Source organism: Pleurodeles waltl, chromosome 3_1 (genome assembly GCF_031143425.1).
Source record: "Pleurodeles waltl isolate 20211129_DDA chromosome 3_1, aPleWal1.hap1.20221129, whole genome shotgun sequence".
NCBI classification, from domain to species: Eukaryota; Metazoa; Chordata; class Amphibia; order Caudata; family Salamandridae; genus Pleurodeles; species Pleurodeles waltl.
The window spans coordinates 1,974,997,273-1,975,013,094 of record NC_090440.1 but is presented as its reverse complement, the minus strand read 5'-3'; the positions used below and the strand labels follow the sequence as shown (position 1 = coordinate 1,975,013,094).

Below are 15,822 nucleotides of genomic sequence, written 5' to 3'. Positions count from 1 at the left end.
GAGGCGTTGAATCGATTGTTTCAGAGTAGAGTGCAGTTGCATAGAGTGGAGAGGTGAAGGGTAGAGTGCAGTGGCATAGAATGCAGTGGCTCAGAGTGGAGTGGCATAAAGTAGATTATTTCACAGTAGAGTGAGGTGGCTTAGAGTGGAGAGGTGCAGGTTAGAGTGGAGTTGCATAAAGTGGCATAGAGTGTGATGGCATAGAGTAAAGTAGTGTAGAGTGCCGTGGCATAGAGTGCAGAGGTGAAGAGTAGATTAGAGTGATGTACTGTGTATTGATGTAGAGTGCAGGGGCATTAAGTTGAGTGTTACAGAGTAAAGTGCTCTAGCATAGAGTGTATTAGTTTAGAGTGCAGTGGCGTGCAGTGTTGCAGAGTGGCAGAGAGTGGAGTGGTGCGGATTAGATTGGTGTTGCCTAGACTGGAGTGGTATGGCGTGCAGACGAGCAGAGCGGAGTAGTGTAGAGAGGCGTAAAGTGCAGTGGCATAGAGTAGAGTGGTACAGAGTAGACTAGAGAGGCATAGTGTGAAGTAGCATAGAGTGCAGTGGCATAATGTGGAGTGGTTCAGAATGGAGAAGAGTGCAGTGGCATGGAGTGGAGTAAAGTAGAGTGCGGCCGTCTCCATCGGGCGCACCAGGCCTCTGTCACGACCCCGCAGCTACGCCTCAGCCGCAAGGCTCCGAAGCCGCCATCATCCACCTCCAGAATCCCCGCAAATGGCTTATCAGGATTCTGCTCTTATCCCCCCAGTGTAGCCTCCCCAGGGTGGGTAGGTCTGCCCTTATAATATAGTCATTATTCCAACTTTTAAGAATTGTTATCTTAGAACATTTTAGGAACCAGGCACTCACTCTTTTTTTAAAGTGCTAAATGTTAGGAATTTGGAACTGATGATTACAAAATTAGAAACGATGTCTATGGGAGCTTAAAAATGCTAGAAAGTTAGTGTTCAGTGTCATTTCCTGGTAAGAGAAACTTCTACGCTAAACCCCTGAAACTGATTTTGTTGATAAAAAAGGTAAAATACTGATATCGGCACGTTTTTTGTTGCCCAAAAATATGTGCTCCTTTGTAAAGATATTTCTAATTTTGGGGTAGTTGATGGAGACGACGTCTGATAATTTGGTACATCCCTACTAATAACTAATATTTTGCTTCTGTTATCTCCTGATGTAGCCTATCTCTGCCATCAAATGCAAATATTTATAGGTGCCCAGAAAAAGCCTCCTTCCTTTTTTATGAATTCATGATAATGTTTACAGACCAGCATAAACAAACACATCACTTTATTATAGTATGTGGGGAACTATAATCTGCTTATAACAAAATGACACAGCCAGACGCTGCCTTCCAATTTGCCGCATTATCATTTCTTTCATGGGCAAAGGGAAAAGGAACTTGTTTATTTGCTCTTATACCTTTCAACCAGGAAATAAATTATTTCTTGGATGGGTCAAGACTGGTAATTCCTGGAGGCTGCCCAAGTATAGTCTTGCAAAGAGGCCCCACGTCACGTGACACAACATCAGGAATGCCTGCCTTTGTTGCCTACAGCAGATTGTATCCTTTGACGTAGTTTTGTTTCACATTTGAAAATACCGACACGCAAAGTGATGTAGGCTAAAATGCAGGACCAGCAGACGTTATCACGCAGCACACATGTTGTTCGGTATCTAATGTGTTTTAAGAAGGAGGGAGGCAAAGCCTACCCATTATAACGGATAAAGTGCTCCTTTTTGTGCATTATAAGGACATTGCATCTTACCTTGCAATTCCATGACCAATAAAGGGACGTTGCCTGCGCTTCATGCCTCTGTATGGTTACAGAACTCCTTGGTGACATATACTATCCGTATAATGTACAAAATGGAGTATTTTATTACATGTATATTTACCAAGGTGCACATATGTCAACGCTTCCTGGTGCTTATACCATGATATGACTGAAGGCGACAAGAACAGTAAATAGACGACACTACTGTCTACAACGTCAGGTTTTAACACATTACTAAACTGGAGGAGTTGTGATTCACCGCCTCCATGAAATGACAAGATGTTCAATCACCTTGTTGATGCTACTGGGAATATTCTCCATTCCAGTCGTGCACTCAGACATTCAGAGTGAATAACTGTGTTGATCTCAGACTACGATAATAAATTGACCGCCTGATTACAGGAGACGGGTACTGATAGCATAACAGATGTGAAATCAATGAATCCATCTTTGCAACCTAACCATGCCCATCACATCTATTTTTTCTTTTCTCAGGGGAGCTGCCTTGGCACTCAATGTTGCTGTTATTTCCCAGATCATCACGACTTTCTTCTACATATGGATAAAGGATTTGCACGTTGAGACCTGGGAAGGTACTGTATTATGCCCTAAAGTGGTAACATATTCTACAGTTCTAATGAATGTTGGCAAACTGAAAGTTGTAGGCAGTGAGGCTGTACTTTATTATATTGATATTATGATTGATGTTTATACACTGGAACTATTTGTAATCATTTTGAAGTTCCTATAGGAGGTACTTCTTCCTACATCATTTGAATTCCTCCTTTGACTCTGAAGGCGACAAGGATCTTTGTACAATTTCTCTCAAGACTATGAGACATTCTTAGTTGTTGGTGGACATGATAATCCCCCACAGACGTGGCAGATGTCATGTCTGCCGCATTAAAAGTATATTAGAGCCTAAGGCATATCGAAGGACTAGATTTCCTCTACGTTTGACAAAGTATCTTGTCTGCCAAAGTCTAAATGAGCACCCATATTTCAATAAATGGGCCATTCCTGAGGTTAACATGTTCAACGTGGCACAATATTTAAACATCCAAATTTCGACAAAATTAATTTGTTAGCACAGAATTAAGACAGTCACATTTTCTTTGAGGAAGAAAGCCTGAGGATAAGGGTGTACTGCTGAATATCTAATAAGCTCAAACCAGTAAGGCAAGACAGGAAATATTGAATATTCATTATTTTGATTAGGATTTTTAATAAATACAGTGTAGGTTTTCGCACCTTCAGGGTTAGGTTTTATTTGTGTCACAGCTAGTTTACTAGTTTATGAAATGAATACATTTAAAGCTAGGGACCCAGTAACGTCTGCTTACTATCTCACCCTTTTTCCTCATTAAAAGTCTTACATATGTGATGTGAATTCTCTCCCAGAAACCACTAACTGCGTAATCTATGACTAAAGAGAAGGCTTTCTTCTATTTTTATTCTTTCATTCCTCCCTTTCATCTTTAATACACTTTCTCACCCAAGGTAATTCCTGTCAAACCCAAACACCATACAACACAGCATCCTGGGTCCTGAGAGGTTCCCAAGAGGACTAGTCCAGAATCAAGGCCCCCCTTGATTCTGGACGAGTGATGTCATTTAATGTTAGGAGTAATGTAGTATGTGAGGTCTGAGGGCTGCATGGCGCAGATGCAAGTTATAGTTGGGGGTGGTGGAAGGACGTTTTCTGCCTCCGAAAGAGGACTAATCTTAAGTGTATAAGGACTGTGATGAGGAAGACAACTTCTAAGAGTAAGATAATGAAATTTACCATTAGGTAATTTGGACAGACACCAGTGTAGAGGGTGGAAGCACGTGAACTGCACACTGAAATAATCTAAAACTTATCCTTTCTTTAAAATAAATCTGGTCCTTTCTGTACTTCCAACTGTAGTGGGATATTACAAGAGGGTTGTATTTGTCTCAGTTTCTATGTTCTGCTGTATCTGTGCATTACAAAGTAGTCAGCTTGAAAGGAGCTGTAAAAATTACCAGCATTTTCTGCATGGTTTGTAATGCTCCATTGAAATCAGTATATGTACTATTTGCTGTACGTGAATATGTCTGTGTCATAGGAAACCATGCTACTTTATAAGGTATCAGTGCCTTTTGTGAAGAAACTCCAGCACAATGTCTAGGTCCAAATTGTAGACTGGAGCAGTCATTTTATGCAAGTGCATTAAGTTACCTATTTCAAGGAAATGAATGATTATATTTATGTTTGTTTTCCCAGGATGGTCCTGGGAATGCCTTCAGAACTGGCACCAAGTCACAAAACTGGCTATTCCTAGCATTCTTGCGGTGTTGTTTGAGTGGTCGATCTATGACATTGGAATCATACTTACAGGTAAGAGAACATTTTCATATTACCTAACATAATCATTGATTTGCATCCTCAACAGTTTGACAAGGAGATCATCTTTGCTATCTACCCTCCCTTCAACCTCTTAGGCAGACCTCTATTGTCAGTTGTAGAATGGTCAACAGGAGAATTACTAGATTATCAAACAATCCTTCCTTTTGAGAATGTCGTAGAGCTGGTGCTGGTCCCATTCCGAGAAGACGATTCGCAGAAACACAGGAAATCAATCTTGATCAGGGGCTTCAGTAACTGTGGTGTGGGACCAATTGCCAACAAACGTATCCACTTGGGTCACAAGCCCTTTCAGCAGCGAAAAAAGGCATCATTGGCCAGGATATCCATGTACAGGCATCTTACCTTGCAATACATAGCATGACCATCTGTCAATGATGTCAGTGCATACCTGCAAATAGTTACTGCACTCTGCTGATAAGTAGGATGAAGGGTATGGGAGTTTTACAGCTTAGCCATTTTACAGCCTAGTTGTACATTTCAACACTGCAATACTTTACCTGCTGACCTAGAGGTGAATTCTAAAGCTTTAAAATGCCTGTTGCAAGCCTATGTAAATTACTTGTACTATAACAGACTGTGTTAAACTAGATATAAACTGCTGTCTTCTAACAATATGTAAATGTATGACACCTATAGTTTACTGTGCTTTAACATCCACTCCCTTACATACATTCTTGTCTTCTAACACTGCCACAGACTGCAGAACAGGGTAACATATTTTCATTCATTCCCACTTGACAGCCTAAGTTTGTAAAATTGGTTCAGGGTCCATGCATGAGTGATGGACACAGCTTACTTCACAATATGATAAATTCACAGTAGAAAGTACAAATATATGTATGATCCTCAGCACAAGAATACAGTTCATATGGACAATGTCATAAAATGTAGGGAGATTTGAGTAATAATGTCATCCATTTCTGGGAGTAATGGGTGCACATGCTTTCTAGCCGATCCGAAAAAGCTTGCATTTTCAGTAAGATAAGCTGCATTTCCATAAATATACTGTCTGTGTAAAACAGTTATCATTTTTTGCAGGTCTGATAAGCGTGACTGAGCAGGGAGTACAGTCTGTCATACTCCAGATTGTGCTCTTCCTTTACATGGTAAGATGTATTGATTAACAAATGCTTACAGATTAATGTTAAATAAAGGGCAGCAACGTGAACACCCCTGACCACAAAACAAGGGAAAGGGATACAATAATGAACCCCAGATGCAGATTGTATATATGTTTGTGTTGGTATTTGTTGAGTGTAAACCTGGCTCGAGAGCAACAGAGTGGCCATTCCCCTCGTGAAGATACAATCTTGGGGAGTAGGCCAAGGGTAGACTGCTGGGTCAGGGATAGTGCGCCTAAAGATGTGTGTTGGTATTGGTCACCCTCTGCGTGGTACTATCACCAGGTTTTTGCTTTGGCTGTTTTCGCGTGCTGTAGAACGCTGTGCACTTTACTCCTGCTAACAGTAGTGAAGTGCTTGAGCTTCCCCTTGCAACATGTTGAAATTCGAGTACCTTTATTTGGCATATCTAACTTACCTTTACATCCCTTGTACATGGTACCTATCATGTACCCAGGGCTTGTAAATTAAATGTCAACAGAGGCCTGCAGCACATATTGTGGCACAAAATGCAGTGGCAAGGCTAACATGACTGTAGGCTTGCCTGTTGTATTTGTTACCATAACAATCTTATGCACATGCCAGTGCTGTGTTTTGGATTGTTTTCTACATTCCATGAGAATGTTTAGTCATTGAATGCAGAAGGCACTCTGGTTAAAATGTGGATGTCTTGCTGAAAGTTGCATTCCTGTGCTGCTGGAATAAACTTTTCGTTTACAACTGGATTGGACTGGATTATCTTACATTGCCAACAGTGGTGCTTGCTTTAACTGAAGAATCAACCTGTCTAGAAAATCCATTCTAAAGCTTCCTTTTAAATATAAATACGTAGCCCCTAATCAGATTTAGGGCCTGATTACGTCCCTGGCGGTAAAAACCGCCAGGGCCGTGGTCCGCGGGAGCACCGCCAACAGGCTGGCGGTGCTCCTTTGGGCATTCTGACCGCGGCGGTACAGCTGCAGCCAGAAACGGAAAGTCGGCGGTGTACCGCCGGCTTTCCGCTGCCCAGGGGAATCCTCCATGGCGGCGCAGCTTGCTGCGCCGCCATGGGGATTCCGACCCCCATACCGCCATCCTGTTCCTGGCGGTTTCGGCCGCCAGGAACAGGATGGCGGTATGGGGTGTCGTGGGGCCCCTGGGGGCCCCTGCAGTGCCCATGCAAATGGCATGGGCACTGCAGGGGCACCCGTAAGAGGGCCCCACTTAGAATTTCAGTGTCTGCTTAGCAGACACTGAAATTCGCGACGGGTGCTACTGCACCCGTCGCACCCCTTCCACTCCGCCGGCTCCATTCGGAGCCGGCTTCCTCGTGGAAGGGTGTTTCCCGCTGGGCTGGCGGGCGGCCTTTTGGCGGTGGCCCGCCAACCCAGCGGGAAACCCAGAATGACCGCTGCAGTCTTTTGACCGCGGTACGGTCTTCTGGCGGTTCCCGCTTGGCGGGCGGCTCCTGCCGCCCGCCAAGCTTAGAATCAACCCCTTAGTGTTCATTAAGGCAAGGTGCATGGTATTTAAAACCAGGACATGTAAGTGTTTATTGTAAAAGATGTTCTCACAGTGAAAAGACCAAGAACGACACTGTAGCAGGTTAGCTGTTCAATTGGAAAGCATTGGAACTAAATTTAATATTGCTATCCCGCTTAGGAAAAAGCTACGGAGATCAGTCTTGGACTTTAAAACTTTTTTATTACAAGACCAATTTATTGGTAAAGTTGGATTTGTAATACATATTTTAAAACAGTTACTTTTATAAAGTTACCTGGTAACCTGCCCAAAGCCTCTAAGGCCTTTCTGTGCATTCTAGCTGTCACTTGGCAGCTGATGGCTCCCCTTTGGCAAGGTGTGAATTGGTCCCTGACAAGGACAAAAGTTTTGAGTGTCGAAGTTGTTTTGTTCCTGTAGCAGGCTGACCATCTTGGCTGTGTCCAAGAACTTAATTAACTTCAATGGAGCATCCACTGTTGCAGGAAAAGGTAGCTAACCCCTGGGCCAGACCCTTTCCTTTGTCCCTCTAATCAGTCAAGCACCAGGCCCAGTGGGAAAGAAGTTGCTCCCAGAACGTGATTTAAGTGACAGAGGAGGGGTTGCTCATTTCCCCAGCCACTCCTCTAGGATGGGCACAGGAACTCTGACCTGGGGAAGAAAGGTCTGCCATGTTGGATTTTGGGAGAATGGGGCACTGTGGGATTGTCTGCAGTAGGGTATACAGGAAGTTTTTCAAAAGTGGTTAGTGATGCCCTGGGTAACGTTTAGCGTTTAGGCCCATATTTATACTTTTTGACGCAAAACTGCGCTAACGCAGTTATGCGTCAAAAAAATTTGCGCCGGCTAACGCCATTCTGAAGCACCATGCGGGCGCCGTATTTATAGAATGGCGTTAGCCGGCGTTAGCCGACCGGCGCTGCCTGGTGTGCGTGAAAAAAACCCACGTACACCAGGCAGCGCCGGTGTAGGGGAAAATGGCGTATGGGCGTCTAAAAATGGGGCAAGTCAGGTCGAGGCAAAAAAATCGTCTTAACCCGATTTGCGCCATTTTTTTACGACGCCCATCCCCCATCAACATGACTCCTGTCTTAGCAAAGACAGGAGTCATGCCCCCTTGCCCAATGGCCATGCCCAGGGGACTTCTGTCCCCTGGGCATGGTCATTGGGCATAGTGGCATGTAGGGGGGCACAAATCAGGCCCCCCTATGCCACAAACAAATTTTAAAAACAATACTTACCCCAACTTACCTTTTCTTCCCTGGGATGGGTCCCTCCATCCTTGGGTGTCCTCCTGGGGTGGGCAAGGGTGGCAGGGGGTGTCCCTGGGGGCAGGGGAGGGCACCTCTGGGCTCCTTCAGAGCCCACAGGTCCCTTAACGCCGGCCCTGACCCAGGCGTTAAAAAGAGGCGCAAATGGGGGGTTTTGCCCCGCCCACTCCCGGGCATCATTTTTGCCCGGGAGTATAAATACCACACACATGCCTCGGAGTCATTTTTTAAGACGGGAACGCCTCCCTTGCATATCATTAACGCAAGGGAGGTGTTCACGCCAAAAAATGACGCTAACTCCATGAACTTTGGCGCTAGACGCGTCTAACGCCAAAGTATAAATATGGAGTTAGTTTTGCGTCGAATTTGCGTCGAAAAAAACGACGCAAATTCGGCGCTAACGGAGTATAAATATGCCCCTTAGTCCATTGATTAGGTAGGGGCCAGAAGTCACCCGCCCTCAGTGTGGTACCAGACATAAATGTAACTCCCACAGTATCCTTTCTGGACCTATGGAGGAAGAGAAAAGGACTGAACCTGCTGTTGCAACATGAGAATGACCAAGAAGACTGAGGCCCTCATTACAACCCTGGCGGTAAATCCCGCTTACCGCCGTGCTGAAGGTCACCAACATACTGTGGCTGAAATCGCTACAGGTATTACGACCCACATCTCGGAATCCACCACAATACAGACACCCACACAAGTCCACCACACCAAAGGTCAGTGATAAACTGGCGATACCAAAACCTACACCGTCACGCCAACAAGAATACGCCCACACTATCACGACCCACGAATCAATGCGGCGGTCTTTCAACCGCGGTAATCCATTAGCGGTACACACCACCACGCTCAAAATACACACACATTTACAAAACACAACCACATTCGACAATTCGAAATACACACACCTGATAAACATACACACACCACACCCACACACTCACAACACTATAAAACACACACCCACATTACCCACAAACCCTTACAATGACATTTTTATGGAAAAGCTGAGCAAGAGAATAGCAAACACAACACCAGCATCCACAGGCACACAACACCATCACTCATACAACATCCACGCACTTCACACAACACACCACAACACAACAAATCACACAGCACAACAAACAGCACCTCACACATCACCCACACCACATCATGGCACCTCAAAGACACCCCAGGTTTTCTGTGGAGGAGCTCAGGTAGAGCCACAGCTTTTCAGATCACAGGTGGCGTACACCTCCATTGCTAGGAAGATGGAGCTATGGTGGAGGATTTTGGGCAGGATCAACACAGTGGGACAGCATCCAAGAACACGGGATGACATCAGGAAGAGGTGGAACGACCTACGGGGGAAGGTGCGTTCAGTGGTATCAGACACCAGAAAGCAGTACAGAGGACTGGCGGTGGACCCCCACCTCCTCCCCCACAACTAAAAACATGGGAGGAGCAAGTCTTGGCGATTATGTATCCTGAGGGCCTGGCAGGAGCAGCAGGAGGACTGGACTCTGGTAAGGCAAATCTTTACTACTTTATCCTCCCCACCCCACCTGCATGCCATCACATAGTCCCACTCTCACCCTCACACCCATCACCCCAACAACCCAAAGATACCCCACTAACAGAACCCACACATCCCAAAACCAAGCCCTACATGTAACACCAATGCATGGACACCAATCACTAAAGCATGTCCAGTAGAGAGACTCACTCATGCCCCAAAATCACCAATCACACAAGGGCCAAGCCAATAATGCAAGCACAGGAGTAGAGGGTAACTCACTCAATGCACAAGATGGCACACACAGATACTAAAACTATGCATTTACACCCCAACAAGACCCATACCCAACGTCACAGGACAGGAGGTGGCAGACATATCCAGTCCCCCCACAGAAGAGGCCCACAGTGATGACAGCAGCTCTGCACGCCTGGATCAAGATGACCAGCCCGGCCCATCGGGGACCTCTGGACAGTCGGTTCCCCTGCCACTGTCACAAGGCACCACAGACCCTCCTCCCTCAGGAAACACCACCACAGCACCCACCCAGCGGACCCATGCCACTGTCCCCAGGACACGTCAATCAGCAGTGTGTCCACCACTACAGGAACTCGTGGCAAACCCACCAACCCAAGACAATCAGGGACCTGGGGTCAGTGGGCACACGGTTCAGGGGACAGAGGCACAGGACAACTGGGAAGCTGGGAGGACTGCTGTGTGACAGGGGGAGGACAGGCCCAAGGAACCGACCCTCCACGAGGCACTCTCCAACATCATGGGAGCATACAACCATTCCCAGGAGGCCATGGGCACGGTACTGGCCAAGTTTCAGGAGACCCAGCGGCTGCAGGAGGAACACTACCTTGGGATCAGGAAGGACTTGAAGTTCATTAACACCACCCTGGTCACCATTGCAGTGGGGCTGGCAGGCCTGGCCAACACCATGAGGGACACAGTGGCACACAAACGGGCCCCTGACACTAGCCTGGACGATGAACAGCCCTCCACCTCCGCTGGCGCTAGTGGACAGGAGGCACCGCCACAGGACCAACAGGCCACCAGTACCCCACCAGTACCCCACCCCCTGCAGAAGGAGAACCACCCCACAAACGGTCCCTGAGATCCAGGAACAAGACAGAGAACATTGCCAAGACCCCCTCCAGGAAATAAGTCCCACCTCAATGTCACCCTTCTGTCCCACTTTGTCCCCCCTGTCCACCTTAAACTGCCATTGCTCCCCTTCCTACCCCCCATGGAGACTGAACTCTACCATGGACATTCCTCCACCATCACCATTCCGCCCATTGCACACCCCCCTCCACTTATTAGCACATAAATAAACACCGTTGAATCACAAATCAATCTGGATTCAGTCTGTACTTTCACAAATGTGTAATTGCAAGCTCTCAGAAATATAGCAATGTCAATGTACATGTTCACATACCGATGTTACACAGTTGTTGGGTGTAGGAAGTTGGCTCTGTATGTGCTATTTCAAAGTAAGGAATAGCATGCACAGAGTCCAAGGGTTCCCCTTAGAGGTAAGATAGTGGCAAAAAGAGATAATACTAATGCTCTATTTTGTGGTAGTGTGGTCGAGCAGTAGGCTTATCCAAGGAGTAGTGTTAAGCATTTGTTGTACATACACACAGGCAATAAATGAGGAACACACACTCAGAGACAAATCCAGCCAATAGGTTTTGTTATAGAAAAATATATTTTCTTAGTTTATTTTAAGAACCACAGGTTCAAATTCTACATGTAATATCTCATTTGAAAGGTATTGCAGGTAAGTACTTTAGGAACTTTGAATCATTTCATTAGCATGTATACTTTTTACATAAAACACAATAAGCTGTTTTAAAAGTGGACACTGCAATTTTCACAGTTCCTGGGGGAGGTAAAGTAATGTTAGTTTTAACAGGTAAGTAAGTCACTTACAGGTCTCAGTTTTGGGTCCAAGGTAGCCCACCGTTGGGGGTTCAGAGCAACCCCAAAGTTACCACACCAGCAGCTCAGGGCCGGTCAGGTGCAGAGGTCAAAGAGGTGCCCAAAACACATAGGCTTCAATGGAGAGAAGGGGGTGCCCCGGTTCCAGTCTGCCAGCAGGTAAGTACCCGTGTCTTCGGAGGGCAGACCAGGGGGGTTTTGTAGGGCACCGGGGGGGACACGAGTCAGCACAAAAGGTACACCCTCAGCAGCGCGGGGGCGGCCGGGTGCAGTGTGTAAACACGCGTCGGGTTTCCAATGGTTTTCTATGAGAGACCAAGGGGTCTCTTCAGCGATGCAGGCAGGCAAGGGGGGGGCTCCTCGGGGTAGCCACCACCTGGGCAAGGGAGAGGGCCTCCTGGGGGTCACTCCTGCACAGAAGTTCCGTTCCTTCAGGTGCTGGGGGCTGCGGGTGCAGGGTCTTTTCCAGCCGTCGGGATCTTAGAGTCAGGCAGTCGCGGTCAGGGGGAGCCTCGGGATTCCCTCTGCAGGCGTCGCTGTGGGGACTCAGGGGGGACAACTTTGGTTACTCACGGTCTCGGAGTCGCCAGAGGGTCCTCCGTGAGGTGTTGGTTCTCCACCAGTCGAGTCGGGGTCGCCGGGTGCAGTGTTGCAAGTCTCACGCTTCTTGCGGGGATTTGCAGGGGTCTTTAAATCTGCTCCTCTGTAACAAAGTTGCAGTTCTTTTGGAGCAGTGCCGCTGTCCTCTGGAGTTTCTTGTCTTTCTTGAAGCAGGGCAGTCCTTTGAGGATTCAGAGGTCGCTGGTCCTTTGGAAAGCGTCGCTGGAGCAGGTTTCTTTGGAAGGCAGGAGACAGGCCGGTAAGTCTGGGGCCAAAGCAGTTGGTGTCTTCTGTTCTTCCTCTGCAGGGGTTTTTCAGCTCAGCAGTCCTCTTCTTCTTGTAGTTTCAGGAATCTAAATTCTTAGGTTCAGGGAAGCCCTTAAATACTAAATTTAAGGGCGTGTTTAGGTCTGGGGGTTAGTAGCCAATGGCTACTAGCCCTCAGGGTGGGTACACCCTCTTTGTGCCTCCTCCCAAGGGGAGGGGGTCACAATCCTATCCCTATTGGGGGAATCCTCCATCTGCAAGATGGAGGATTTCTAAAAGTCAGAGTCACCTCAGCTCAGGACACCTTAGGGGCTTGTCCTGACTGGCCAGTGACTCCTCCTTGTTTTTCTCATTATCTCTCCTGGACTTGCTGCCAAAAGTGGGGGCTGTGTCCAGGGGGCGGGCATCTCCACTAGCTGGAGTGCCCTGGGGCATTGTAACATGAAGCTTGAGCCTTTGAGGCTCACCGCTAGGTGTTACAGTTCCTGCAGGGGGGAGGTGTGAAGCATCTCCACCCAGAGCAGGCTTTTGTTTCTGTCCCCAGAGAGCACAAAGGCCCTCACCACATGGGGTCAGAAACTCGTCTCTCAGCAGCAGGCTGGCAGAGATCAGTCAGTCCTGCACTGAACAAATGGGTAAAATACAGGGTGCATCTCTAAGATGCACTCTGTGTGCATTTTTTAATAAATCCAACACTGGCATCAGGGTGGGTTTATTATTCTGAGAAGTTTGATACTAAACTTCCCAGTATTCAGTGTAGCCATTATGGAGCTGTGAAGTTCGTTTTTGACTCCCAGACCATATACTCTTATGGCTACCCTGCACTTACAATGTCTAAGGTTTGGCTTAGACACTGTAGGGGCATAGTGCTCATGCACATAGGCCCTCACCTGTGGTATAGTGCACCCTGCCTTAGGGCTGTAAGGCCTGCTAGAGGGGTGACTTATCTATGCCACAGGCAGTGTGAGGTTAGCATGGCACCCTGAGGGGAGTGCCATGTCGACTTAGTCATTTTCTCCCCACCAGCACACACAAGCTGGCAAGCAGTGTGTCTGTGCTGAGTGAGGGGTCCCTAGGGTGGCATAAGTCATGCTGCAGCCCTTAGAGACCTTCCCTGGCATCAGGGCCCTTGGTACCAGGGGTACCAGTTACAAGGGACTTACCTGGGTGCCAGGGTTGTGCCAATTGTGGAGACAATGGTACATTTTAGGTGAAAGAACACTGGTGCTGGGGCCTGGTTAGCAGGGTCCCAGCACACTTCTCAGTCAAGTCAGCATCAGTATCAGGCAAAAAGTGGGGGGTAACTGCAACAGGGAGCCATTTCTTTACATTGGGCAGCAGTAAACATAGCAGAGGGCACACAGTGGGACCCAGATCTGTGAAATGGAAATGCAAAGTGACATGTCAGGGTCCATACACAGAGATAAAAAGGCAGATTTATGCTAGGTCCTACAATAGTATGAGATGTGGGAAGCAGTTCCATCCTCTTACCTGTGTCTCACTGGAAGTATTGGATGATGATGTTGTTACGGTTGTCTACATCTTCTTTTTCTGCCTTCTCTTCTTCACTGTCCACAGACTCCACAGCTGCCACAAGACCACCATCAGGCCCATCCTCCTGCAGAAAAGGCACCTGGCGTCGCAAAGCCAGGTTGTGCAACATACAGCATGCCACGATGATCTGGCACACCTTCTTCGGTGAGTAGTATAGGGAGCCACCTGTCAGATGGAGGCACTGGAATCTGGTCTTCAGGAGGCGAAAGGTGTGCTCTATTGTCCTCCTAGTTCACCCATGTGCCTCATTGTAGCGTTCCTCTGCCCTTGTCCTGGGATTCCTCACTGGGGTCAGTAGCCATGACAGGTTGGGGTAACCAGAGTCACCTGCAAATATCAAGGGACAACTGTTAGACATCCTCCAAACATTAGGGAATCTCCCATACCCAGACACCTAATTAAACTGTGTGGGGACCTTGGGCTCACCTATTAGCCACACACGGTGCCTCTGGAGTTGCCCCCTCACATAAGGGATGCCTCTGTTCCTCAAAATTTGAGCGTCATGCACAGAGCCTGGATACTTGGTATTCACATGGGAGATGTACTGGTCTGCCAAACACACCATCTTCACATTCATTGAATGGTAGCTTTTCTGGTTTCTGTACACCTGTTGTTTCCTGCAGGGGGGGACAAATGCCACATGTGTACCATCAATAGCACCAATGATGTTGGGGATATGTCCCAGGGCATAAAAGTCACCTTTCACTGTGGGCAGATCCTCCATCTGAGGGAAAACGATGTAGCTGCACAAGTGTTTCAGCAGGGAAAGGATTTATTGTGTGCTGTGAGCAAGAACATGATTAAAGATTGTGGGGGTTATTACGACCCTGGCGGTCGGAGACCGCCAGGGGTAATGTAGCGTCCGTACCGCCAACAGGCTGGCGGTACGGAGGCCCTTATTAAGACCGCGGCGGTGATAATCCGCCAGGGCATATGACACCCCTACGGCCAGCCTGTTTCTTACGGTTTGCACCGCCAGGAAGAGGCTGGCGGTAAGGGGTGTCCTGGGCCCCTGGGGGCCCCTGCACTGCCCATGCCACTGGCATGGGCAGTGCAGTGGCCCCCTAACAGGGCCCCGGCCAGCTTTTCAATGTCTGCATAGCAGACAGTGAAAAGCGCAACGGGTGCAACTGCACCCGTCGCACGGCCGCAACACCGCCGGCTCCATTAGGAGCCGGCTCCTATGTTACGGCCTCATCCCCGCCGGCCCAGCGGGGATGTCGTAATGGGGGCCGCGGGAGTGCGCCCGCATTGGCGGCCGCACGGCGGTTACCGCCGCCCGCCAATGTCGTAATGACCCCCTGTGTTTCTTGTGTCACATCTCTTGATACATCTACTGTACATATTGGTTCTGTGTTTTGTAAGTTTTTTATGTTATTCCATTATTTTTTTTGGCTAACTGAGTATACATGACGATACCTAACGCTCCAGTAAGGCTGAGTTCTGCAGCAGGCAGAGGGTTCCTTACACTTAATAAATTCAGTGTTTTTCCTGCATATTGCTCATTACTGAGTGAAATGTGTTTTCTTGTACTTGGAAAAATTATCTTATGAAAAGACTAGAGGTGTCACAGTAGAAGCATAAATTATCTTTCCACTGTCTTGCCATTTCCATGGATGATAATTTTATTTCTACACTAGCAAGCTGTATAACCTCTTCAGTAACAGTCATAAAGAGAATTGATTCAACTAAAGAAAGCAATAAATATGTTGGATGAAACTTTTAAAAAAAACACTTTTCTGCTCTGAGTATGCTATTTATCAATCTGTTATACTGAATCAATCGGGCCAGCTGTAGTCAATGGTTGAGTTTATGACAAATTATACAGTATCATTAAAACCCTCACAAAGTCCTTGATAAAAAACTGCAGCAGTTACTTCATCCAAACAAATTGCATCTGTCACTC

The 15,822-nt window shown here is 47.3% G+C and overlaps 1 protein-coding gene across 1 annotated transcript in view; it reads left to right on the top strand.

Annotated features, from left to right (window-relative positions):
- The window catches only part of LOC138283648 (multidrug and toxin extrusion protein 1-like), a 423,588-nt gene that overhangs the window by 386,769 nt on the left and 20,997 nt on the right, over positions 1–15,822 (top strand). Inside the window, exons 6-8 of the mRNA XM_069221585.1 lie at positions 2,271–2,368; positions 4,024–4,137; positions 5,206–5,273. Coding sequence (XP_069077686.1) covers positions 2,271–2,368; positions 4,024–4,137; positions 5,206–5,273 — 280 coding nt within the window. The remainder of the gene's footprint in view (positions 1–2,270; positions 2,369–4,023; positions 4,138–5,205; positions 5,274–15,822) is intronic.